This window comes from Diabrotica undecimpunctata, chromosome 9 (assembly GCF_040954645.1).
Source record: "Diabrotica undecimpunctata isolate CICGRU chromosome 9, icDiaUnde3, whole genome shotgun sequence".
Classification (NCBI taxonomy): domain Eukaryota; kingdom Metazoa; phylum Arthropoda; class Insecta; order Coleoptera; family Chrysomelidae; genus Diabrotica; species Diabrotica undecimpunctata.
This window is the reverse complement of record NC_092811.1, coordinates 131877682-131904606: the sequence shown is the minus strand read 5'-3', so window position 1 is coordinate 131904606 and position 26925 is coordinate 131877682. Positions and strand designations below refer to the sequence as shown.

At 32.9% G+C, this 26925-nt stretch overlaps 1 protein-coding gene across 1 annotated transcript in view; it reads right to left on the bottom strand.

Moving 5' to 3' along the window:
* Nucleotides 1–11601: 11601 nt before the first annotated feature.
* Nucleotides 11602–26925, bottom strand: part of LOC140451333 (matrix metalloproteinase-25-like) — a 28734-nt gene continuing 13410 nt past the window's right edge. Inside the window, 8 exon segments of the mRNA XM_072545078.1 lie at nucleotides 11602–11818; nucleotides 13554–13694; nucleotides 14579–14701; nucleotides 16549–16693; nucleotides 20631–20889; nucleotides 23079–23211; nucleotides 25437–25738; nucleotides 25798–25959. Of these exon segments, the coding sequence (XP_072401179.1) occupies nucleotides 11664–11818; nucleotides 13554–13694; nucleotides 14579–14701; nucleotides 16549–16693; nucleotides 20631–20889; nucleotides 23079–23211; nucleotides 25437–25738; nucleotides 25798–25959 (1420 nt within the window). The 3' untranslated portion in view covers nucleotides 11602–11663.

Genomic DNA, 26925 nt, shown 5'->3' with positions numbered 1-26925 from the left:
AATTATCTAGTCAATTACTGTCGTAGATTCCTGGAATTAAAGAATTAAATGTTTGATTGTTGAAACCCTTACTTCGTGGAATGCACTCATTTCAGATAAAATAAAACGTTATATTTTATCTAAAGAATTAAACTTTATTTTGCAAATAGGCAAAGAATTAAACTTTATTTTGCAAATAGATAAAATAAAACGTTTTATTTTATCTAAAGAATTAAACTTTATTTTGCAAATAGGTAGGTACTTATTAAACTTTTATTGGTTATATATAACCAATTAAATAAACATCTTACATTTCTGGCAAATTCATTAGTACCTGTTAACCTCCATCACTCCGACACTGGCAACCTTATTTAGGGATTAGTATCCCTCACAACTATTGTATTCTATTCTGCTCCAACCTTTATACCTGGTGGTCATACTCAATTTAAAATTGTTTTCCTATATACTTCTGTAAACTTGTTGACAAATATCTGTTTTTCATTGAGTCACCCGTATCAACAGTTTAGGGATTTGCATACATAATTTATTGTTTTATTACTCTCTCATACATAAAAATGCAATAATTTGTGGATAAATACTGCATTTAAAACCCTTAGCGAGTGTTTTTTTTCCAAACCAGTTATTTGATTAACCAAAAACACCTTGTATATTTTTATATTTTAAAGGTTGGGTTAAAATAAAGGTTTTTATTTTTATTTATAGATAGCATGTGAGAAGAAATTTCAGATAGACCAACATGTGAGAACTGCTTCACACATTGCAAGAAACCACTGATTCCTCAGGAAAGTATATTGCTAATTTATTGATTGGTGTTCTTAAAGAAGATACCTTACCAAAATCTCATCTTATTTCATGCCAGCAACTTGAGAAAACAAATGCTTTAACAATTTCGCGTTTTATACAAGAAACATTAGCAACTTTTTTTCTTCCGACAACTATTCCTTCTAATAAATTACTGCTTATTTTATCGGATGCTGCTCCTTATATGGTGAAAGCAGGACAAAATTTAAAAATATTTTTCCCAGATTTAATACATGTTACTTGTGTAGCGCATGGATTAAACAGAGTTGCAGAGGAAATACGAAAAAAGTTTCCTCTTGTAAATACCATGATATCCAGTGTCAAAAAAGTATTTCTTAAATCTCCTATAAGAATTCAACTTTATAAAGAAATGCTACCTAACATTCCTCTTCCACCACAACCTATTTTAACGCGATGGGGAACATGGTTAGAAGCAGCTAATTTTTATGCAGATCATTTTGTTAAAATAAAGAACATAATTAATACGTTAACAGATGAAAGTTCCCAATCTCTTTTGGATTCTAAACAAACTTTTCAGAGTAACTTGCTTCAACAAGAACTTTCATTTATACAATCAAATTTTAGTTTTGTTCAAAAAACAATTACTCAGTTAGAATCACCAAAACTGTCATTGTTCGAAAGTACAGCATTAATAAAAGAATTTGCGTCATGTTGTCGGAACGTTAGAGGTAATATTAGAAAAGATATTTTAAAAAAATTTGAAGCTACTATGGAAAAAAATAAAGGTTACCATATTCTTTCTGAAGTAGTCAGTGTTCTAGCTGGAAATATTTCGGAAACAATTAATTTAGAACCAAATGTTTTGGTTAGTTTGAAAAATGCTCCCGTTACATCAGTTGATGTTGAACGAAGTTTTCCATATATAAATATATGTACTCAGACAGAAGCCACAAGTTTTTGTTAGAAAATTTTGAACACCAATTGGTCATTTATTGTTACCATAATTCTAAATAAGTTAATTCATACTTAAAAATGATGTAGTTACTTAAAATAAATGTAAATCTTAATGGATAGTAGGAAATATTTAGTTATGTACACTTTTTTTTTAAATAAAATTGTTACTATTTTACGATTTTTTTATTTATTTGTATGCATATTTTGTAAAATATTTGCATATTTTCGGGTAAACACGTGCATATTTATGCGCATATTTTCTACATTTTTATTTGCATATTTGCCGAAGTCTATATATATATGTATTCTCACTGAGACGAAGAAAAAGGAAAAAGGAAATGAAGAGATAGGAGAATATATACATATCTACAGTGGAGTGAGTAAAGATAACAGAGCTAAGAGAGGAGTCTCTATTGCCATTCAAAAAATCTTAAAAACAATATTAAATCGTGGACCGAAGTAAATGAACAACTGCTAATACTGGAAATGAAAAAGAATGGGTACAACATCGTAATAGTAGGAGTGTATGCCCCAAATGAAGATGCAGATCCAGAACGTAAAGACGATTTCTACAATAAGATGATTGAAATACTCTCTGAAGTTAAAGAAAACTGTGAAATCTTTATACTAGGAGATTTAAACGGCAGAGTAAGGAGAGAAGAAAATAACAGAGTCGTGGGAAGATATGGGAAACAAATAACCAATGACAACGGAATAAGTCTTAGAGATTTTTGTGAAACAATGTCTCTAAAAATTATGATTGGCTTTTTTTCAACATAGAGACATCCACAAATTTACATGGATACAACCTACTAGGAATCTGCGCTCGATAATCGACTATGTAATCCAACGTCAAACTTCCCAGCTGAAAACATCTGACGTAAGAGTATACCGTGGATCAGAATGTGGATCCGACCATCGTTTACTTATGGTCAATGTGATAGTTAATTATCGCAAAAACAATAACACTCAGGTACAGAATATAGAAAAGGAACAAGAAGTAACATACCCTAAATATAACCTAGAAAACTTCAAACTGAAAAGAAGATTCAACGAAATTTCTTTACAAATTACGACTGGCCAAAAAATTACAAAATGTAGATCTAGAAAATATATCAGCGGAAGGATTATACCAGCAACTTAAAATAATGCATTCATGAGGCTGCAAGTGAAGCTTTGGGGTATAAAAACAAACATGAAACAAAAAATCAAGAATGGTGGTCGGAGAATATGCAAACGTTAGTAAACAAGAAGAAAACTGCTTATCAGAAATGGATGTCAACGAGAAAGGATTAAATCGAGATGTAAAAAGAGAAGTAGTGAAAAGTAAAAATGAGATGTGGGATCGAAGATGTGCAGAGATGGATAGATATATGGGTGGAACAAGAGTTGGGCAAGCGTGGAAGGTGATAAAGTCTCTACGGAGGGAAGGAAAGGAAACATCTAACTTACAGTTAATAGATCTAACACAGTGAAAACACCATTATGAGGTCTTACTGACAGAGGATAGATGTAAATTCCATGAGATCGAAATGAAAGAAATATACGAACATACACAAATAATTGAGATAACAACCGGAGAGTTGGTTCAACTATTTGACAAATGCTTAAAAGGACAAAATATCCCTGATGATTGGAATATTGGATACATCAGCTCAATATTCAAGAAAGAGGATAAACGCAAATACTCTAATTATAGGGAAATAACTGTTATCAGCTCAGTGGGGAGATTGTACGGTAGAATAATAAAAGAAAGAATAGAATCGGAATATGAAGACATAGAAGAACAAAATGGATTTCGTGCAGGAAGATCGTGCACTGATGGTATATTCGTTCTGCAGCAGGTAATCGAAAAACGGAAGGCAAAGAACCTATCTACTCAACTATTGTTTTTAGATTTAAAAAAGGCATGCGATATGGCACCTTTGAAAAAACTGTTTCAAACATTGACGAAAGTAGGTCTCAGTAGAGAATATGTGGATGCTATCGCAAATATAAACAAAAATGCAAGAAGTGTCGTTAAAGAAGAAAACTTTATATCTGAATCATTTCCAATAACAAAGGGGCTTAAACAAGGATGTTGTCTATCTCCGACCTTATTTAAAATGTATATTCAATCATCGCTAGAGCAGTGGAGGAAACAAGTATCCGGAATGGGAATAGACATGGCCGGTGGTAAATGTCTTAACAACTTTATTTTTCGCAGATAATCAGATAGTCGTAGCGAATGATGAGGAAGAGATGGACTACATGTTTAGAAAACTAAAGAAAGAATATGAAAAATGGGGCCTAAATATGAATATGTCAAAGACAGAGTATCTTAAAATAGGAGATGATGAAGAAGATCCAGAGTTAGAAATTAGAAACACAAAAACATGTAATAAATATAAATATCTCGGATCTATAATATCTAAAGAAGGAACTAACAAAAGAGACATCGAAAACAGAACGCAGCAGGGAGAAAAAGCGGTAAACATTCTAAACTTTCTACTATGGTCTAATGATATTAGACAAAAAACGAAATTGACAATCTATCGAATCTTGGTAGAGCCTATTATAACTTATGGGGCAGAAGGTTGGTAGATCACGAAAAAAGATAAAAAAAGAATAGAAGTAGTAGAAATGGATTTTTTAAGGAGAGCGTGTGGTGTATCCAAAAAAGATCATATCAGGAATGAAGATATTAGAAGGAGGACAAATACTGTATATTCCAGTGTAGACCGAATTGAAACGGGACTACTGTGGTATGGTCACGTGAAGCGAATAAATAAAGATAGATGGCCAAAGAAAGCTTTACATTACATACCACAACAAAGAAGAAGAAGGGGAAGGCCTTCAGTTGCCTGGGAACAAAATGTACGGCACACATAATGAGAGATAGAGCCATCGACGAAGACGAATGGATGGACAGAAAACGATGGCGGTCGAAATGCGAGAAGCGGCAGAGGCTGTAGGAACCTCGCTTATATATATATATATATATATATATATATATATATATATATATATATATATATATATATATATATATATATATATATCTATAGATAAAAATAACTAGAAGAAAAATAAAAGAAACAGCTAAGTTGACGTGAGTCATTTATGGCGAAGACTGTAAAAGAGCCATTGAAATATATTTCACGAATTTGTGACTGTTTTGGATAATCGCTAGACACTCCACAACCAATGGTCCAATCTACTGTACAGCCTAAGGAATACGAAAGTAAATTGCTCTAGTAATGAAAATATGAAACAAGCAATTTCTAAATTGAATTTAAAAAAATCCTTTTATAACCTTTTTTTACAGTACTTAAACGCCACAATCCATAGTGAAAAAAAAGTTATGTGGGCCAAAATATTAAACACGTTTACAGTAATAGTTTATGAATTTTAAATAGTTATAGTTTAGTTTGAGTACAAGATCTTACATTTTTATTGTTGTTTAGAATTATTTTAATTGAGAAGCACGTTAACATCTCGTCACAAATAACGTGGTCACAAATAACTTTTGGATTCCTGAAGCCATGTGATGCACACTTGTTTCTCGTATACGACAAGATTAAACCTGTCTTAACTTATTTATTTTATGCGTTACATTCGCTAGACTAATGCACTACGTATTACTTATTAGTTAGTTGTCGGTAGACGAGGTTGTAGTGTATATTATCAGTTCTCAATATTTTATATGAAAACGAGCAAAAGCTAGTGGAAGCCTTTTTTCAGACGAAGAGATTGATGACAGTGTTCGTGATACCTACAAATTTTGAATTAGATAGTAATGACGAAATAGGTAGTTCTTCGTCAAATCAAGGTGTTTCGGAAAGCAAAAGACGCAAAAGCAGCACAGTAACATGTAACAGCAGCACATAAAGATGTTATTTTAATGAAAGTTGAGGAAAATTTAGAAATTAACGTTCGAAGACTATCTGCCATGTAACCTACAATTTCAAAATCTTCCGTAGAAAATATCTTACACAACGAAAATTTATATTATTCTTATTTAACAAAGAAACAAGCACTGCTACAAGGAGATTTTCCTGCTCGTGAAGAAGTCGCTATATGGTTACAAAATCAGAAAAATCAAAATAAAGATTTTTTCAGATATTTTTTTTTGCGACGAAGCTACATTCACCAAAAATGGAATTTTTAATGTACATAATACACATTATTATTCGTACGTTGGTGACAATCCCCACGTTTTTTAAGAATTTAGGCATCAGCATAGGTTTAGCATAAAACGTCTGGATAGGAGTGGTTGCGATTATCCACTTGACCCGTGGAATTGCCTACTCCTTTAAATGGTGCTGACTATTTACATTTCTTGCAAAATGTTTTACCTAATTTGTTTAATGATGTGCCTTAAAATATTCGGTAAAACTTATGGTTTCTGCATGATGACTGTCCGGCTAACTTTAGCAGGAATGTACAAGAATTTTTTGATAATAACTACGAAAGCCACTGGATTAGAAGGAGCAGTCCAGTTGTTTGGTCAGCAAGGTCGCCGGATTTGAATCCTTGTGATTATTGTATTTGAGAATATATAAAAGAGACTAACGGTCCTTACATTGAGCATATTTTGTTACTATCTACCTTGATACTTGTTCTTTTGTGTTACTCGTATTTTCGTTCGATCGTAAAAATACCTTGTTTTCAAAAACCTTTAAATAAAATTTTGTTTCAAATTGATTTTTTGCTTCTTTTTCCCAACTTTTCTACGAATTGTGTGCAGCATGTATTGAAACAAAAGGTAATTTATAAAATTAATTAGGGTACCTATTAATTTAACTTTTATGACGAAAAAACGAAAAACTTTTAATTGATTTTTCTAGAACACGATAAATCCTACAGACTTAAAGTAAGTCTTTTAGTTCTAGAATACCTAAAAATTTAATAATCTAGTATCACAAATCTTTAAAAGTTAAAGACAAAAATGGTATGCGTTAAAATAACCGTTGACCTACCCAAAACGGACGCCTATGAACGGTACGAGAAATTTGCAATTAATGTAATCGATTCAACTCTGAAGGATCAATAATCGCACCAGTTTTCGTTTTTCTAAATAGGAGGGTTCTGGGGATATTTGAAAAAACTACTTACAAGGCGCTATCTTCAAAGAGCTCTAGCTCCCTTAGGAAACATTTTTGGACTAAATAAATTGGGCTACATCATCTTAAAATTAACTGAGAAAGCTCCGGTGTTCGTTTGTCAGGAGAGTTTCTGGACACCCTGTATAAACTCGTGGACTGGTAGTCATCATAGAAGCATGGTTTACATGCGTGGATTCTCGTACGTTTTAATTGGCTTTAGCGAATCAGTGGTGTTTATCTATAACGTATTATTAACGTGTATATACAGTTACTATTGCTTTTTGAGCAGGCGTTCACTAAGAAAGGATTTATGTATATAAAAATCAGAGAGAATTGAGAAAATAGCGTCTATTGTCTACGTGAGTCAACAGTCAAGAGAGAGATTTTTCTTTTGCATTGTCCAAGAATGTCTTTATTTCTTGAGGGTTGGGTTAGAGTCGGAATAGGAATTATTATTATTATACTGAGTACAAGCGTTGAATTAAGTGATGCTTTTAATATTCTTCATCTTCTTCTTTTTCTTCTTTATATATTGACATGACTCTGTATGTTTTTCAATGTTCCTCCAGTAGGGTGTGGTTCTATCGTTTTTATGGTCTCCCTACTGATCGTCTTCCTATTGGGAAACCGTCTGTTTCCTTCTTTACTATTCTATTTGTTGTCATTCGACTTATATGATCGTTCCATTCTACTCTTTTATTTCATTCCCAGTTCTTGATATTCTCCACCTTGCATTAACGTCGTATATCTGTACTTCTAGCTCTGTCCCATAGTGTCTTTCCATCAATGTTTCTAAGTGTTTTCATCTCTGCTGTTTCTAACATCCTTTTTATCCTCTCTGTGTCAGGTCTTGTTTATGCCGCATATGTCATTATTAGTCTGATGACTGTTTTGTAAATTCTGCCTTTCGTTTCTTTCCCGATATTTTTATAGATAATGTGATGCCTAGATATTTAAACTCCATCACTTGTTCTCTTATCTGACCTTCCAGCTCCAATTTACATCTTTTTTGGCGGTTATATTAAATTGGTGCCGCATACGTTGTAAATCATCTTCACTTTGAGAGAGTAGTATTGCGTCGTCAGCATAACAGATTATTTTAAGTTGTTTTTCTCCCATTTGGTATCCTCTTTTAGTTCTTACTTATTTTATTATTTCATCCATAATCAGGTTGAACAATAGAGGACTCGGGGAATCTCCCTGTTTTATCCCATTGCCAGCTTCAATAGGATCGGTTAGTTCTTCTTCTACTTTTACTTTTAATGTGTTGTTTTGGTAAACATTTTTGATAGTTTTGATTATTCCTAAAGGTATCTCTCTTACGTACAGTAAGTGGATAACGTCTTTTCATTTTATCCGGTCAAATGCCTTCGAAAGGTCCACGAAATATAGATATGCCGGTTTGTTGTATTCTAATGACTTCTTTCTTGCACTTGCCTCATTATAAATATAGCATCGGTGCATGATGTTGCTAACCAAAAAACCCTGTTGTTCTTCTGATAGTGTTATAATTTTATTCAGTTTATTTGTTATCACTTTGGATGTTAATTTTAGTGTTGTATTTAATAAATTAATTCCTCTGTAATTTTCCGGGTCCGATTTGTCTCCTTTTTTGAAGAGAGGTATTAGGATGCTTGATCTCCATTCTTGAGGAATTCTGTTTTGTTTTATTATTTTTTGGATTAGTTTTATTAGTTGTTTGGCCAGATCTTGTCCTCCGTACTTTGGGAGTTCGTTCGGTATTCTGTCCTTTCCTGATGATTTTCTATTTTTTAATTTCCTTAATGCTTCCTTTACCTCTTCATCCTCAATATTTATTTCTTCGTTTGTCGTCACCTCTGGTGTTGGTGGTTCATTATTGTCACCTTTAGTAAATAGGGATCCAAAGTAGTCTACCCATGTTTCCTTCTGAATATGTTTTGTTTTTATTAGTTTGTTCATTTTTTTTCTTTGTCCTCTGATCATTCTCTATATTTCTTTTTGTGTTCCGTAGAAATCGTGTTTCATCTGTTTTGGGAAACTCTGCCAGTGTTCCTTTTTTATTTGTCCAACTAAAGTATCCGTTTCATTTCTGATTCGTTTATAGTGGTTGTAAGCCTGTTGTGTTTTTGTGTTGTGTATTGTAAAAAGGCTTTCTTCTTTTCTTCACATTTTGTCTTCACTTCCTCTCTAAACCATGGTGTTTTCTTTTTTGATATGTTAGTGTTCGTTTACTTTTCTCTCTCCAAGTAATTCTGTTGCTGCGTTGATTATGTTATTTTTGAGTTTTTTAAAAGCTTTCCTTGATGTTATCGATTTCTAATATTTCATTCATAGCGATCTTCTCTGATATTCTTCTCTTGTAGATTTTAATATTGAGGTTCGTAATTATATGAATGATACAGCGAAACATATAATATTGTTTTGTCGCACGTGAAAAATGCATCATTGTCTTAACCCTTAAATGCCCGTGATATGAAAATAACCATAAATGCCCATGTGGGGTCTCCTAGGGACCCCACTAAAATTTTCAATTTAGTAACGTCATTTAGCACTGACTAAAAGGAAAACACGGTTAAAAATAATTTTAAGCATATTTGAATAATTTTTATTTATTTTTCATACAAAATTAACGGCTTTTCTAGAAACAAATTATTTTCAATTCGAACAAAATTAAAATTAAATAATAATATAAGCATATAACTTTTAGTTGCAATTTTTACATACAATAGTTTTTTCTTCTTTTCTGTGTACCTGGCATATAAATTTTTTGCAAAAAGAGCAAACGGTATTCACTTTTCTGTCACAGTTTCGCGGACACTGGTAACAACGAGCACGTTTCTTAGCTGAATGGACGGATTGAGTTGCAACTTCGGTAGTTGGGTTTACCATTGGTATGCCACAATCTTTTAGAGCAGATTTTACATAGACTTTATGTTTTATATATTTCGCTCTTTTTTCCATGTTGTTTCGAGCAAGCTCAGCCCCTAATTGTAACAGGAAAATACATCTTCGTGAAAAATTATTTTTCTTCCAATCAGGATTTTTTTCAATGTATAAAATATAGGCATTTAGTGCACATATGTCTATAATATTCATAAAGAGAATGAATGGCCAATGAGCAGTTCTTCTTTTACAGGAATATTCCCTAATCAGTTTGTCGGCATTATCAACACCACCCTTGGTATTATTATAGTCTAAAATCATCAAGGGTTTGTTTTGAGAGTCTTGACAAATTATATCACTATCGTGTTGACTTAAAAGAAGATGTACCATTCTGTGTATTTTAGGTATGTACGAAACCATAGCTAATTCTTTAGTAAAAGCAAATATTGACGACTCCGCAGGTCTTTTTGTCAAACTTAGTTGTGGTGGTGTATCAGGTTTATTTTTGCGGACGGTCCCAAGTAAAGTAAGGTTTTTAGATAAAAGATATTGAGCAAGAGGAACACTGGTAAAAAAGTTGTCAGTTGTAATTCCTCTCCAACTGCCATGATATGGTTCCACCAGATCTTTCACAACACGAACTCCCTGATTTTTCTCTATTCTACCACCTGGTAGTTTTCCAAGGTACACCTGAAGTTTTGATAAATAAGATGTTTTAACATCCGCGGCAGCCCAAATTTTTATCCCATAGCGGCAAGGTTTTGATTTTATATATTGTCTGAAAGGACACTTTCCTCTAAAACTCACTAACTGTTCGTCAACGGTTATATGTTCGTATGGTTCAAAGGCTTTGTCACAGTTAGAGACGAACATGTCCCAAATTACTCGTATCGCCGCTAACTTATCCTGTTCCTTCCGCTCCACCCTGGTCACTTTGTCATCAAACCTCAAGAAACTCGATAATTCTTCAAATCGGTTCCTAGCGAATGCGGCTGTAAAAAATGACCGGTGTATTGAGGTGTCTGTAGACCATATCTCTCGTGTCGATTCTTTCCCACACCTTAAAGCACCAGCTTTGATAAGTGCTCCTAAAAAGCTATCCAGTTCATTGTTGGTAAGTACCGTCCACTCTTTTTTGTTATTCGGATGTTTTTCGTTCCACTCTTGATAACGCCTAACAGCTTTTTCATTAGTATGAAGGCATATGACATTCTTCATCTCTTCGGTCAAAAATAAATTTAAATAGTCTAAAAACGTGTTGGAATTTTTACTATAGTTTGTTAAGCCTGGATGTACATTTATAATATTTTTTTGTTGCCTCTTGGATCTCACGAAAGGTAGGCTATTCCACTGCATTCCAGATTTGGATGTATATGTTGGACCACTAACCTCACTAATATTATCGTCCACTTCGGTAGGTTCTGCATCTGATTCCTCGTCACTGTTGACTTCTAAATTGTCCTCAGTTTCCGAAACATTTTCCTCAAAAACATCTTGCTCTTCGCTATCTGATTCGTCGGTAATCTCATAGTCGAAATCGGAGTCTGATATCCCTTCTTCTATATTTCGGATAATTTTTTCATGTTCTTGGTCGCTTATTGTCATTTTCATTCTCTTACGGTCCATTTTTCAATGTAAACTGACGAAAAATGTTAAAAATAATAAAAATATTCTGGTGCCTCTAAATGCCCAATCGGGGTCACAGCGAGACCCCACTTATCTAAATCTCTCTTACAGACCACTGCACCTCACGAATGTTCGTGGTATACTAACAGAAAACGTAGGAGACACGTCCACACAAATACCTGATTGCGCGGTTGCCAAATGTTTCAAATAAAAATATTATAGCCAAAAATGTATGTCTGGGGTCCCATAGTGACCCCGATTGGGCATTTAAGGGTTAATTATTTTACGACTGTAAAAAATAAAACCATATAATAAAAATTCTATTTATAACATAACAACAATACATAACAAAAATAAATATATATAGAATCATGGATCTCGTAAAAACCAACTTAAAACTATATTGTTTTCCTCCGGGCATCCAAACCAATAAGTAGGGGTAGGCATCGGTGAATCGTCCGTTACCATTATCCAGTCATTGTCGAATTTCCAGAAAAGACCTGCTCTAAAGAAGTAAGTAAAGCCTACAAAATAATTTAGATGTGTTATAATGCTACAATTATCATAATAATAATATCGTACGGCATTTTTGCCGCGGAGATCCTATCGGACAGATTCTGACGCCAATTATGACGCGGATTTTACCCTGTTTCAAATACCTACATAGTCTCGATAAACACTAGCCCAGGCGGGCCAACGGCTTTACGTGCGCCCCGAAACATGTATAACGGCTTATATAATTTTAAGAAACCGAAAATTTCATTGTTAGTGCCGAGAATGGAACTTGTGCGTATTTGCTTAGAATGCCAGTACCTTAGTTGCTGAACTACGGTCATCACATTGCTGCACTTGATGACAATATATCGAAAAATAAATTTAATATTCATTTTGCACCAATTGCTGATAAAAATGAATAAGAAATAGACAATATTGGTAGATTTTTAAAAGTAGCAGCAATGAAGCCAAGTAAAAAAAAGTGTTTATAGTAATAAAATACAAGAAAAAAACACTAGATTAGAAAAAAAATTTGAAGATGACTGGTGAGAGTACTTGAGAGTACTTTCTGTTCCCAGTTTTACATTGAAGATTACAGATCAATTGTATCGTCTAGATCGACCAATAAAATGATATTGTGCCATATATCGACAGTATCGAACATTGGGCAGTGAAAAGTTCTTTGATTAACAGCAGAATTGACCACAGATATACGGAACTAATAGCCAATTTATATACAAGGAAGCCAAAACAACCATTAAAGTATATGAAGGAACAAAATCAATACAAATTAGTAGAGGCGTGACAGGGTGACACAATATCACCGAAACTTTTTAATCAGGCTCTGGAAGATATTTTTAAAAGATTAGAATTGGAAGAAAAAAGGATAAAAATTTGTGGACAACGCTTGAACGTACAAGGTACGCTGATGACATCGCATTGATGGCCGATAAAAAAGAAGAATTATTTGAAATGATGAAAGAACTGGACGTAGAAGCTGGAAAGATAGACCTTAATATGAATTACAGCAAGACCAAAATCATAATAACTACAGATGAAGACATCACAATAAGGATTGGACAAGATGAAATAGAACAAGTTCAGGATTATATATATCTAGGTCAAACTATAAAACTTAACAAAGAAAACCAAACAGCAGAGATAAAACACGAGTTAGACTGGCATGAGCGGCATTTGGCAAATTAAGCTACATTCTTAAAAACAAAAGATATCCACAGCATCTTAAGACTAAAGTATACAATCAATGCGTACTCTCTGTTCTCACTAATGGTTCCCAAACGTGAACATTTACAAAAGCAAACATGGACAAAATCATAAAAACCCAAAAAGCAATGGAAAGACTAATGGATAAAAAGAGAAACGAGTGGATAGAGAGAAAACAAAAGTGAGGGATGTTGGACAAAAAGTTGCTAAATTGAAATAGAGATTTGTCGGACACAATATAAGACAAAAAGAAGACCGATGGAACAAAATTCTTATAAGTTGGAGACCGTGGGAATTTAAACGAAGCAGAGGAAGACCCCAAATGAGATGGGCAGATTATATTAAGAAGCATGTGGGCTCTAGGTGGATGACTGTAGCGATAGACAAAGAAGAATGGAAAAGGATTGGGGAGGCCTATGTCCAAAGATGGAGCGAAGAAGTCTAATTAGATAGATAGATAGATCGACGAACATTGATCGCCTTAGATATAATATATAGATCAGTTAGATTTATTTTTATTTAGTATAATGTATCACGTACCGTCTTTCCATGTTATAGCTGCATCTAAATATGAAGGAACCCCCCTCCATCGTTGCATGTGTTGGGGATAACCTGGATCTATCTCGTGTGATGTTTCATTGTATCTCCAGAAACGATCCATAGCATAAAAATATGTTTTTTCTGCAATAATTATAAAGTCGTATAAACATTTATCTTTTATTATATCTTCCCAGATATTTAAACAAATAAAATTATCAGTTTTTTTTATTCATTGGGTTAGGAATCTATTCTTGTTCAGAAAGTCTTCACCCAAAAGCAGAATTTTGTCTTTTTAATTACCGGATCTTAAAAAGTATCAATTTTCTCAAAAACTTGACAAATAGTATTTAAGTCTTACTATTACTAAAGTAATAAAATTAGATTTTTTATGAAATATCTTATCTTTTATAATTCTGTATGACAAAAAATAAATAAACATAATTGTTTATTTTAAAAACATATAAATATACCACAACAGTCTCAATTTCTGAGTGTTTTTTCACATTTTTCACATTTGTTAAATATACAAAGTTGTATCTGCAAAAAATATGGACTTTGGAATTACTCCTTTCTTCGTTTCTTTGCATTGACCTTTCTCTTTTTTATATTCATTGCTCTAATACATTTTTCAACGTCATCCAGTCATTTTCTTCTAGTCCTTCCTCTACACCTAAGTCATAGTGGTTGCCCAGTTAGTTATCCTTCTCAATATATTTGTATATGGTCCTCTCACTATAGGTCCAATATTTTTCATTTCATTTTTTGATTTGATTCTGATTCTTTTGTATTTTTCTATTTTTCTCTGTTTTGTTCTGACGGGTTGTTGATCCATGTCATTCTGGTGGAATTGGTTATTATACTTCTTGTTTTATTTTGGTTTGTATTTCTTGACATATAGTAGATTTACGTGGAAAACTGTTTCACTCTTAATAATAGTTTTAATGAAGATCATATAGACTTAATGTTTATATATATAAAAGCTTCAGAACTAACAGAAAAAGTAAGCTTAGTACAAATATACTTACTATTGCGTTTCCAATTTTGAACTGCGTCTATCTTTGTGACATATTCGGGAAGACCTAGATGAGTTAAAGGCTCAGGACTTCTGCTAAGGAAATTGTTTCCTGTGTGAATCCAGAATTTATCACCTGAAATCATTCAGCTATTATATATTTTCCATTAACTTATAATCAATTTGAATGCGAATTGTGGATTTAGGTTGCTCGCATTTCCGGGCATTTTTAAGTTATATTTCACGGTTTGAGAATAGAGAAAAGAAAATAATTCATACCATAAATAATTAACGGTGAGAAACACAAATAAATAAATAATATTGTAGCACTACAAGGTAAACTAAAAGGAGAGGAAGACGAGATCACCCTGTAGGTGCACACAAAGAAGAACCGTATCTCCGGTTGCACAGTTCGGAAGATATTGACCAGAGGATAACATATGTAATAAATATATTTTTAAAACAACGGAATTTCGAGATTCCCCAAGCCTTGGGGATCATCCGAATTTTTAAAGGATCTACTGGGAAACCCAATTAATAATACTAAAATATTGTATTATATATATATATATATATATATATATATATATATATATATATATATATATATATATATATATATATATATATATTATGTTCGAAAAGATTTCCGCTGTTAGTACAATTAAATCGATCCTATATAGGCCAAAAAAATCGTAGAATTCAAAATAGGATTTATGAACATTCCATCCATTTCTGTTCGCAATTCCGATTCAATTTCAGCTCTCGGTCAACACCATCTTCATACAGGTCACAAAATTGATTTTGAAAACTCTAGAACCATAGCCTTCATCCAGTTCTATAAACCAAGAATTATCCGAGAAGCCATATAAATAGAAAAAAGACCAAATTGCCTTAACAAAAGAGATGACGCCATACGGTTACCTTCCACTTGGAGACCTCTCATAAAGAAAATATCGCCCCCTCCATCCTCGAATCAAAATCCCACTATCGGAAATGTTCGCGCCAACTCTCGCGCTAACCCCTACCCTAACCCCCACCTAGGCCACGTCACCATCGACGGTATAAATGAACCGTCCCCTGGTCTCAGCCGTAGTAGTTCAGTGATTAGTGAGTGTAGTAGTGTCTGGGGGCTCGGGAGACTGAGACCTCGGAAGCCCTGAAGAAGACATCAGAGAGGATGTCGAAAGCTCGGCAAAATGGATATCGACGCGGTTCAACCCGGAAGACTGGTGAGTTTAATATTAATTTTTATAAATCACGTATAGTGCGTCTGTATATCCGCTTAAACGTATTTCATCCTAAATGGAATCTTCGGAGCGGCTATTTACAAATGCTCTGAACGTGAAAACAATCTTTTACTGTCGTAGTAGAAGCAGCACTAAAATGGCTTCGATATGGACGCAATAGCGACATCTGATAATAAACTCGGAAACTGATTGTCGAAACCAAATTCAGATTTCTGCTTTAATCTGTGCCTTTTAAGAATTACAAGGCAAAACGGACGTAGATAAAGATGTAATTAGAGACATGGGGAATCTAAAATTGCATTCCACAACATATCTCCTCAACTAAGCAAAAATCCTTGGCGAATTGGTTTTTTGTACTCATACAGAGTAAACCGAAATAAAATAAAAGAGTTATTATTTCGATGTTTAGTTTGAAGGTTACAATATACGTTATAAGAGGTTTAAAGAAACAAACAAAGAATCAATAGCAACGTATGATGCTGAATGTTGGATTATGTCAATGAGAGAAGAAGAAAAATGGCCCTTGGTAAATGTCATTCAAATATTTCAAAAAACAATTAATCAGAGATTCTACTATGCAAGGCTTGTATTTGGTACGTTGAATAGTTTCAACGGGAGATATAGCATCAGCATCTCTAAAATATTCCACATAATGTGTGCTTTAATCGCATTCAAAAATTTAGTATATAGCTAAAAAATACACAACTATATGCCTATCAATAAAGAGACAAACCTGTAAATATGAGGATCATTCCATCTGGTCTCTGGTAAGCTGCATCAATTTTTTTTACCGAATCTGGTAAATTAGGAAACAAATCTTTGATAGTAATAGGAGAGTCATTGATTAGAACTCCACGTTCGCTGAATCTCCAAATATACTGAAAAATATTTGTTGTAAAATAATTTCTTATACCATCTAACTTTTTAAAGATAAACTAAACTTACAAACATTTCATAATAACTTAATGTAATACATTTGTGGCAGGTATCATGATTTATATTGAAGGCAGATTGTTACCTTTAGCCAATACCGTAATTAAATTCAGTTAGCAATCTAATCTTTTGACTTTTAGTAATTTTAAACTGCATATTTTGTACTCAAAGAAACATTCTATCAAATTGATTGCGCAACTCCTTATGTTAATATATTAAAGCAAGTTTTCGCGTCAAAAGTTTTCAGATTTTGTCGTCTTATATCTCAAATAGCTTTTTGAAAAGGAATTCTGACTTAGGTTTAAGAAGACCTGAGGCAACCTTTTCAGCTCGTGCGATGGGCTTTAATCGGATAGCTGTAGCACAATTCCAATCACTGTTAAAAGAATGTATTTATATACATTGACTTCTGCTCATATCGTTAATTGTCATAAGACCGGCATTAGCGTGAATCCAAAAGGACATTCTAAAATCATAGCGACGAAAGGGAAACGGGAGGTAGGTACGCTAAAATCATCTAAAAGAGGTGAAACTGTGACTGTGAAGTTGTATTTTTCTGCCAGTGGATATTACATGCTCCTTATGTTAATTTTCCGCAGGAAATAAAAGTAGCCAGAGGTCAAGTTGGGTCTGCCACCTAGAGGGTGGGCAAAAGTCTTTGACTCAGGATGGGTTACAACCGAAACATTTGTTGGTTAGTTTAATAGATTTATATATTTTTCTGTCACAAAAGATGCTCCTATGCGACGGACATTCAACAGATACCAAAAACCTTATAGGTATTGCTCGAGATAACGAAGTTGTACTGCTCTGCTTCCCTCTCCACTGTTCGCACAATCTTCAGCCTTTACTGATGGAGCCTATTAGTGTTTATTTATAAAGAGTAAGTGCGAAGGTGGTTGAGATCAAGTCCTGGAAAAGTAGTGACTTTTATTTTAGATTACATCGTTGTATGAAACTGCATTTATTAATGCAGCTACAATAAAAACACCACTGAGCAGCTTCAGGAAAATAGGAATATGGCCTCCTCTAGATGTTAATGCTTTTACTGAAGACAATTTTCTTTCATCTGCACCAACAGATATTCAAAGAGATTATAATTTAAAGCCCAGTAACGCCAATGATTTGTTAATGACAAATGAAGCAGCTGAGGAGGAACACATTAGTCAAAATGCTGCCACTACTGAGCTCATAGGAACAAACTTTAAAACTCCAGCATCTAACGGTGGTCATCTACTCATTCTTTCACGGTGTTAATGGATGACAGATACTGTTCCAAATCCTTTAGTTACAAGTAACATAAAGTTATTTCCGACTGTATCTCCTCAACATGTTTTACCGATACCGAAATTGGAACAGAATAAGCAAAAAACTTTCCGAAAAAAAGAAAAAAATAGTTATTCTGACTGTATCGCCATACTTGGATGAGTTAAATAGGGTCAAGGAAGAAACAAATGCTAAGACGGCTAAACAAGTAGAACGGGTAAAAAGAAAAGTCAGCTTTAATAAAGACGGAAGTAAAGCCACTAAAAGAAGGCGGTTAAAAAGAAGATGGTGTTGTTAAATAAAGGTCTGAAAGAGAAGAAAAGAAACTATGATTCCAGTAACACTGAAGATGATGACCAGTGTTTATACTGCCAAGAATTTTTTTCAACTACTCATGAAAAATAGGTAGCATGCTCATCGTGCTACAGTTCGACACATAGTTCTTATGCAGACGTAGATATCGAGAATGATGAATCAGTTTTCATCTGTGAATCATGTGTTAATTATTGTTTGGGAAAGTATGTACTTACTATTTCCTTCTTATTTTTACATTTAATATTTTTCTGTTACGGTACTGTAATGTAAACTAATTCAATGCTGTATCCTAACGACTTTGGTAAAATATATTGCTTCCTGTAAAATTGTTAAACTGGCCATCTCATGTATTTTGTTTTAAGTACGGAGAATTTGACTTCTCTTTTGTCTTGTGTCGCCAATACACACAAGTGTACGGTTTCGTATTACGGTCACAATTAACAATACAATAGAGTGATTTATGGGTTTGTCCTCTTGCTACCGACCACCTCGAAGCGTGGTCAGAGGGTGGTTTCTGACCGTCTTAAGTCTCAACTCAAGCCACTTCATCCCAAGACAGCGAACGAAACACACCAAGTTTGTTGGCTCTCGTGCCATAGAGCCGCGTCGGCGGGCGTCCCGAAGTACCAACGAGATCTCCTTGGCTAAGAATCCTTCAATATTTCAAAGGGTAAGTCGATATTCTTTGTACAAACATCAATAATGAGTAAGACCAGTTAATTTCGTAATTTACTGACAGTTGTGTTTGCTATTTGTCGCTTATTTATTCACAAACAAAATATTACATTTTTACTTTATAATTATTTATCTAATATCATTTAACCAGCGACCTCTTAAGTTTTATACAAAACAATTATGTTAGGGGTAATATTAATCAAAGTTATTTTTCACTAATTGTATTTTTCATCCTATTCAACTGCGATTTTTTTCTAAAGTTTTATTCTATATATTGTTTTTTAGAATAATTGATTAATTAATTTCTGATTTTGGTGAAGTGGTATGATAACAAAGGTGTTGTTAGTCTAATCTCTTATCTAGGAGCGTATCCATGTGACAAAAAGAAGAGATGGGACCATATATCTAAACAATATATTGATATTGAATGTCGAGCATGCATTCATTTATACAAAGTGTATGGAAGGCGTTGATTTGCTAGATTCTCGTATTAAGAAGAGGTCCAAGAAGTGGTACTACAATTTTTGTTCAATTTGTTAATATTATGGTTGTTTGAGCATAGATTTTATATATAAGAGTTAAAGTGTCCACGTCATACGAGGAAAACAAAAAGAAATGTCATGCAACACCACTCATTCCTTGCGAAGAAATTGGAATAGATCAAATGGGATATTGGCCCATATGTTTTAAACCAAAAGGAAGTTGTAAATATCGTAATTGTAAAAGAACTCCCAAAGTTTAATGCCAAAAATGTAAAATATCGCTTTGTCCCACTACATTCTAATTGTTGTAAGAATTTTCATACAAAATAAAGTTTTCATATATTGAATTTTTATTATATTAATTGTAGTGTTATTGCATAATGTTGTCTACAGTATAAATTCCATATTTTTTAAAAAGGAGGGCGTCAAAAAAATTAATCTAGAGGAATTTTTGAATTTATTACTAAGACTATATCAAAACAAGACATGATTTTGAGTGTACATATTTAAAATTCATGATATATAAGGTTAACATTTATCCTCTAGTGACTATAGCAAAGCATAAAAACATATAGTTAAAACTTTTACAAGTGTCGTCAAAATTTATACAGTAGCAGCATAACGTTTTCGATCTAATCAGATCATCTTCAGTGCCTTATGTACTTGAAGCTAACAATGAATTTGTGGCTATGACATCCATATATGGGTTAACATCTTTCCAAAATTAAATTATATGTTGAATCTAGGTCGATGACAATGGATAAAATTTAATACTTGAGGAGCTACATGTCTCTCTGCTCAGTTTTTAACACGTGGTTCTTGTCAGTTAAGACGACACAGACCAACTGGCTGAGCATTGTTAGCTTCAAGTACATAAGGCACTGAAGATGATCTGATTAGATCGAAAACGTTATGCTGCTACTGTATAAATTTTGACGACACTTGTAAAAGTTTTAACTATATGTTTTTATATACCTAAATACAATGGTGAAGTGTTTTAACTTCTGTATGTATTCAGATACTTCTGATTTTTTAAGCGTTTTTTTATTCAAATCATCAATATTTGCTTTTAATATTTACAAAAAGCATAATGTCTGCAAATTCGGACCTTATTAATAATCATGCCTAAGTTTTATAAGCTCACCTGATCTCTGAGCACAAACAATTCATTTCTTAAATTAGCAATGGCGTCCACGTGACCATCACATATATCTGGAATTCTTCTTGCATTTGTACCAGGTGGGTCATTTTTGTACACTTCTCCTTCATAGTCGTCATCATATTCAGGTGTTTTAGTCGATGTCGTTGTAGTCGATGTCTCTGTTGTAGAAGTAACTTCTTCAGAATCATACTCTTTATAGTCAGGATATTGTTCATCTCTGGTAGATTTATCTGTTTCTGTGCTGAAATAGATATTCTATCATTATTTGATGCTATTTTTATTATTTTTATTTTTAAATGCATATTTAAAATCTACTCATAAACAGTACATTTTGTAATTAGTAAATTTGATGACTATAATGAGTTGATTTGGGTACCCTACAGCAGTTCTTCATTTTCACCTATGTAACCAGGTCTTCTTGCCAAGACCTCCTCATTGAATGGGGAGAATGATTTTATGGGTGGGGGTGTATCTAGATATTCACTAACTACATCATCATTTATGTATTGTTCTGAAGCTATTTTCTTGTGGCATTTTAAATTAATTTATATTTAAATGGGAATAAGCCACAATTAAAGGTTAAAATACGTTTATTGACGTTTCAATTTCCACTTCGGAAATCGTTCTCAAAATACAAACATTAGTAAATTAAACAAATTTTGTTTTTTGTTACTTAGTGAAAAAATTCTTCTAATAATTTAATTTTATCTGACTATTCTATATTGACAATTCAGACATACCTTATACATTTTAAAGTAGAAGACTTTAAAATGATATTGCCAATATTGTTGAGTTGCGTTCCTGGGACGACTTTACTTGTAAGATAGTTCATTCGATTACATGAAATCAACTTTAACTTGAGAATATCCGTCAGAAAAGATCATAACATGTAATTCGTCTTTAAAAAGACAAATACATGCCATGATGACAGTAAAATTCTCCTGTTAGTGATTCCATAGTAAATTATACGATAGAGCCAAAATTACTTGTTCTAACGAAAATTCGTTCTTGGAGGAAAAACATTTGTTAACATCTGTTTTATTAAAAAATGATTATCCTTTATCGTTTATAAATAAGGAATTTTCAACAATCGATCGAATAGAACAAAACAACTTAGAACGAGATCCTACAGCATATGCAAGGAATAATACGAGAACAATAACAATACCATACATAAAAGGATTATCGGAAAAGCTTAAAAGGATAGGAAATAAATTTAACATTTCAACAACATTCAAAACAACAAACACGTTGAGATCTATCTTGTCCAAAACCAAACCTAACAATGAACAAGAAAGGACAAAGAATTGCATTTATAAAATACCTTGTGAATGCGATCAGTTTTATTTAGGTGAAACATCAAGACCATTAAATGTTAGAATAAGTGAACATCAATCCTATATTAAAAATAGAGAATTTGATAAATCTCAAATCTGTAAACACGCATGGGATAATGAACATAGGGTTCAATGGAATTATTCAAATATAGTCCTAAAAGAAACGGATGGTAAAAAGAGAAAAATCAAAGAAGCGGCTCTAATTATGCTAAATGAGACCAATTGTGTCGCGAATTCCTCGGCAGAATGTAGTAGGATCTGGTTACCCATATTGAAAGAGGAAGTTATGAAAAGTAAAATACCAGTATTGGTAAGTCAGTAACATATAGAGACTACATCATTTATGTTTTTTAAATAACAAACATATAAAATCGGAATTTGGTGTTTATTGAAGGTAAACTAAATGCACGATCAAATACTTACCATGTCGGGATAGTATTATGAGGTTTTTTTCCTGGTTTTTCCCTCATAATTTACTATGGAATCACTAACAGGGGAATTTTACTGTCATCATGGCATGTATTTGTCTTTTTAAAGACGAATTACATGTTATGATCTTTTCTGACGGATATTCTCAAGTTAAAGTTGATTTCATGTAATCGAATGAACTATCTTATAAGTAAAGTCGTCCCAGGAACGCAACTCAACAATATTGGCAATATCATTTTAAAGTCTTCTACTTTAAAATGTATAAGGTATGTCTGAATTGTCAATATAGATGAGTCAGATAAAATTAAATTATTAGAAGAATTTTTTCACTAAGTAACAAAAAACAAAATTTGTTTAATTTACTAATGTTTGTATTTTGAAAACGATTTCCGAAGTGGAAATTGAAACGTCAATAAACGTATTTTAACCTTTAATTGTGGCTTATTCCCATTTAAATATAAATTAATCATTTATGTAATAACTTAAATTTGGAGCAAATATATTTTCTAAATATTCTGCAAATAAGTTAACTTTTTAATTGTCAGTTTGTGCCCAATTTTCTATTATTCCTATATCCTACTTACCTGTGGTAATTGTTTTGGTAATTATAATAAAAATGATGAATTAAAAGTTCTAAAAAAATATTTTTCTTATATTCAAATACCTTGAGTAATATGTTTGTTCAGTAGACCAACTCGTTGTTGATGGTTCAGTTGTAGTTGTCAAAGTGCTTGAGGATATATCTCCATTAAGATTATTTGTCGAAATATCAGTGTCCTCTTTGAGAGTTCTGCGAACTAAAATTAATAAAAAGTTACAATCTGAGTCTTACGAGTTATATACAGGGTGTTTCAAAAAAAGGCAACACCGTTCCTAGGATAGGTAAAAAACTGAAAAATACTTGGGGTTAGTTTATTAAATTTTCTTGTAACGCCATCCGTTTTCAAAACAAAGGGTCTTGAAGAAAAAAATATTTAAATAATTAAATAGTTTAACGAATTTGTTCTCCTAGGCCATATATTTGGCTATTCAAATCAACATAGCAATAGCAGCTTTTGCAAAAAGATAGCCCAGAGGACAGAAAACGACATTATTAAATCGTTTTTGTTAAGATCACCACAATAGGTGGCACATCTGTACGCTAACCACTGCAGTGGTTAAGTTTTTGAAGACATTAATTGGACTTAACGAGTTTAAATTTGTATCAGCCCGAGTGTCTGATAAAGCAGGAATGCTGAAATGAGTCCTAACACTCTATTGATACCGATTAGAGTACGGGATGTTTAATGAATTTGTTCTCCTAGGCCATATATTTGGCCATTCAAATCAATAAAGCGATAGCAGCTTTTGCTAAAAGATTTAATCGTATATATACAGTTTATTAGGGTTGCAGTCAGAAAATTGGCCGGGATGTTAATGAAACACTCTTTTGACTTGTTGTCTAGTTTTCGGAATGGTTTTATTCCTTTTTCAAGACACTGTAATAAGAAAAATATGTAAATATTTATAAAATATCACAATTCTTCAGTGCAACTTACTAGTCGTTGAGATTATTTGTAAAAGCATTGACACTCAACATTAATAACACACATATAAAATATAAAATAATGGACAAAATACATTCTAAAATTTTAAAATTTAGGTACATATAGTAAAACTTAGTTTATGGCATCTTTTACTGGTGTGTTTTAACTCTGACACATAGAGAACAGAAAGTAAAAACCCTATGATTAAAAAGTAATTAGGTGTACTTAATATTATATTTCTTTTTAAGAAATACTAGAGGCCCATCTTGGGTGATTTACTTTTTAATTTTTAAACCTGTCTTAATGGTATGCAACATGTTATGCATGCAAGTGTAATTTATGTACAGGTAAAATACTTTTCAAAGTAACACCATGGTGTTAAAACTTCAGTGGGATCTGGCAGAATTGTTACAGGTATATTTTCATTTTTAAATGGATTAGTTCTACCCCAATTTAGCATTGATGATTTTTGGAGATTTTGTACAGTACTGGGAACTGCGGAATCATTTTCGTCTCCACTTTTATCAGATTTATCACTTTCTTCAGTCATCTTGTACAGACAAATTCTCCTCTTCAGACGGTACCCAATCGTCATCATCATCTCTGAGTTCAATTTCCAAATCGGAATCAATTTCATCCAGCAGTTCGTAGATTTCATCTGGATGAGCAGCCAGTCTCGCCATGTCAACTTTTCTAGTTGTATCTGAAAAAGAAACCATTGTTACCAGTTTTGTTCACTGAATCATTATTTATTTTTTTTGCATTGTTATACTTTTTACTGCCGGCCCACATAAACGTGAAACTCTTCAAAACTTACATTGACACCGCTTACTCCTAGCCCTCACAAACGTGTTGTTCTTCAAAACACGTTTGTGGATTTGTAACCTCAAATTAGTATTCAATGATTTTGTCTAAATAAATATTTTAAAACAAATAAAAATGTGTACTTACGTCTAGAAGCCATATTAACACACTTGACAAAAAGTGGTTACCATTCACTGAACAATATCATACGGATCTAAGCAAATTTTCGGTAATCTCCCGCGACAAGATGATAGACACGTGCACCCACTATCGTGTCGTAGAGGAGCAACTGGTGCAAAATGACAAATTTTAAACCCAATGTCATTTATAAATAAGACGCTCACAATTATGAGTGTATGGAGCGTAAGGGTTATATATTATAAACATAGTGGACCAAACGACTGGAAATGGATGGTCCGAATTATATACCTATTTTGAAATATATTTAAAAATCCAAAGGGACTAATGGTATCAGAACAGTAATAAATCTGGCAACATTGCAAGCTATAAAATATAAATCTCCACATAGAAATATCACGATTGCAGACCTCTTTGGAGCATCTGTACATAAAATAAAAATAGTCATGATGCCCAACAGCATCCCGAATGGATAGACACCACAAAAATACAAGTAAATTATTTTATTATTGATAATTATTTCTAAAATTCTTTTAAAAGTACTAAATACTCACTATATAAATCATACATGGCCAAAATATCATCATACCCCAATTGAGGAGGATAATTGCTGTCAGAACCCTGATAATAAGGAAACATGATTGAACTTCTAACTGGAGAATGGGCAAGGCCCAACGAATGCCCTAACTCGTGTAAAGCTACAACGTAGAAATCGGTCCCATCTTCATCATGATCTTTCTGCGATTTGTCGATCCAGTGTTCATCAGCATCAAAATGGATGTCTCCTCCAAGTTGATTTAACTCGTCAGGAAAAAATGCGTGTGCTAGTATCCCACTTCTGCCATCAAAGGGGAAACTAGAAGACAAATACAAAAATTATAGCCCACGTTACAGTTTGACAATGTTCTTACGCACCTGTCTCCGTGATATCCTTGTGCAAATTGTACTATTATATCAGCATTTGGAGAAGGATTTCTGAAGAAGTTTAACCTTCCATAGTCTCCCCATGTATCTAAGGCTTTCTGGATATGTTTTTGAACGGTTGCTTCCCCTAATACTGGAGACCAATTGGCTAAACTAAAAACAGTTGTTATCCACTAAACTCAGTAGCACTTATGGTTAATAACTTAATAAGGTTAATAAAAATTAGAAGCACAAAATACTATCTTAGAAATTAAAAATTCTTATATTTCAGAATGACTTCCTACATTTATTTATTAGTCCATTATATTTTCTTCTCATCTGTACATCCTTCTACTAGAGATATCGTAATAAAACTCAAAGAAAACTTAAGATAATTATGTAAAAGAGAAAAGAATGGATCAAAAATTGTACGGAAGTCTCAATGATTCTACTAGAAATGGTAAGTTTTGATAGTAATAGATTCTTTTCAACCTTCTTATTACCACTGAGCCCTAATAATGGGTCCATCTTAGGAGGTCTAAGTGTCTTAAGTGCTCACAAATAATCGGTTATAGAATAAAATAGAAATATGCTTTATTGTCACCGATAATTTCACAATTTATTATAACAATTTAAAATTTACTAAAATTATATAAATCGTCAATATGATGGTTGATAAGTTGGAAGATGCTAAATTGATTGCCTTCGAAACAGATCTTATTCTATAGAAATATATATCCTAGAAAACATTTGGTTTTCTAGGATGATTTGTTAAAAGTGTTAAACTTGGTATGTACTGCTGCATGATCAGATAGTCCTGATCATGAAGCATTAATAATTGTACATCAAAGGGTGAGAAATCTGAGACAATATAATCAATTATGGTAGATGTTGTTTTAGTAATTCTTGTAGGAGAATTAACGTGCATTGTAAAACCATACGATTCGAATATATTGACCAAGGATAATTGGGAAGAACAAAGTTAACTTCTATAATCCTGATTACCGTTTCAAAGTTGCGGATCTGCTAAGGATTTTTAACTGTTTTAACTGAAATTAAAATGTTTGACTGAGACTTTGAAGTGTTTCCGCCAGTCAACCAAGCTATCAATCCAACTCATACATTATTTATGTATAATTA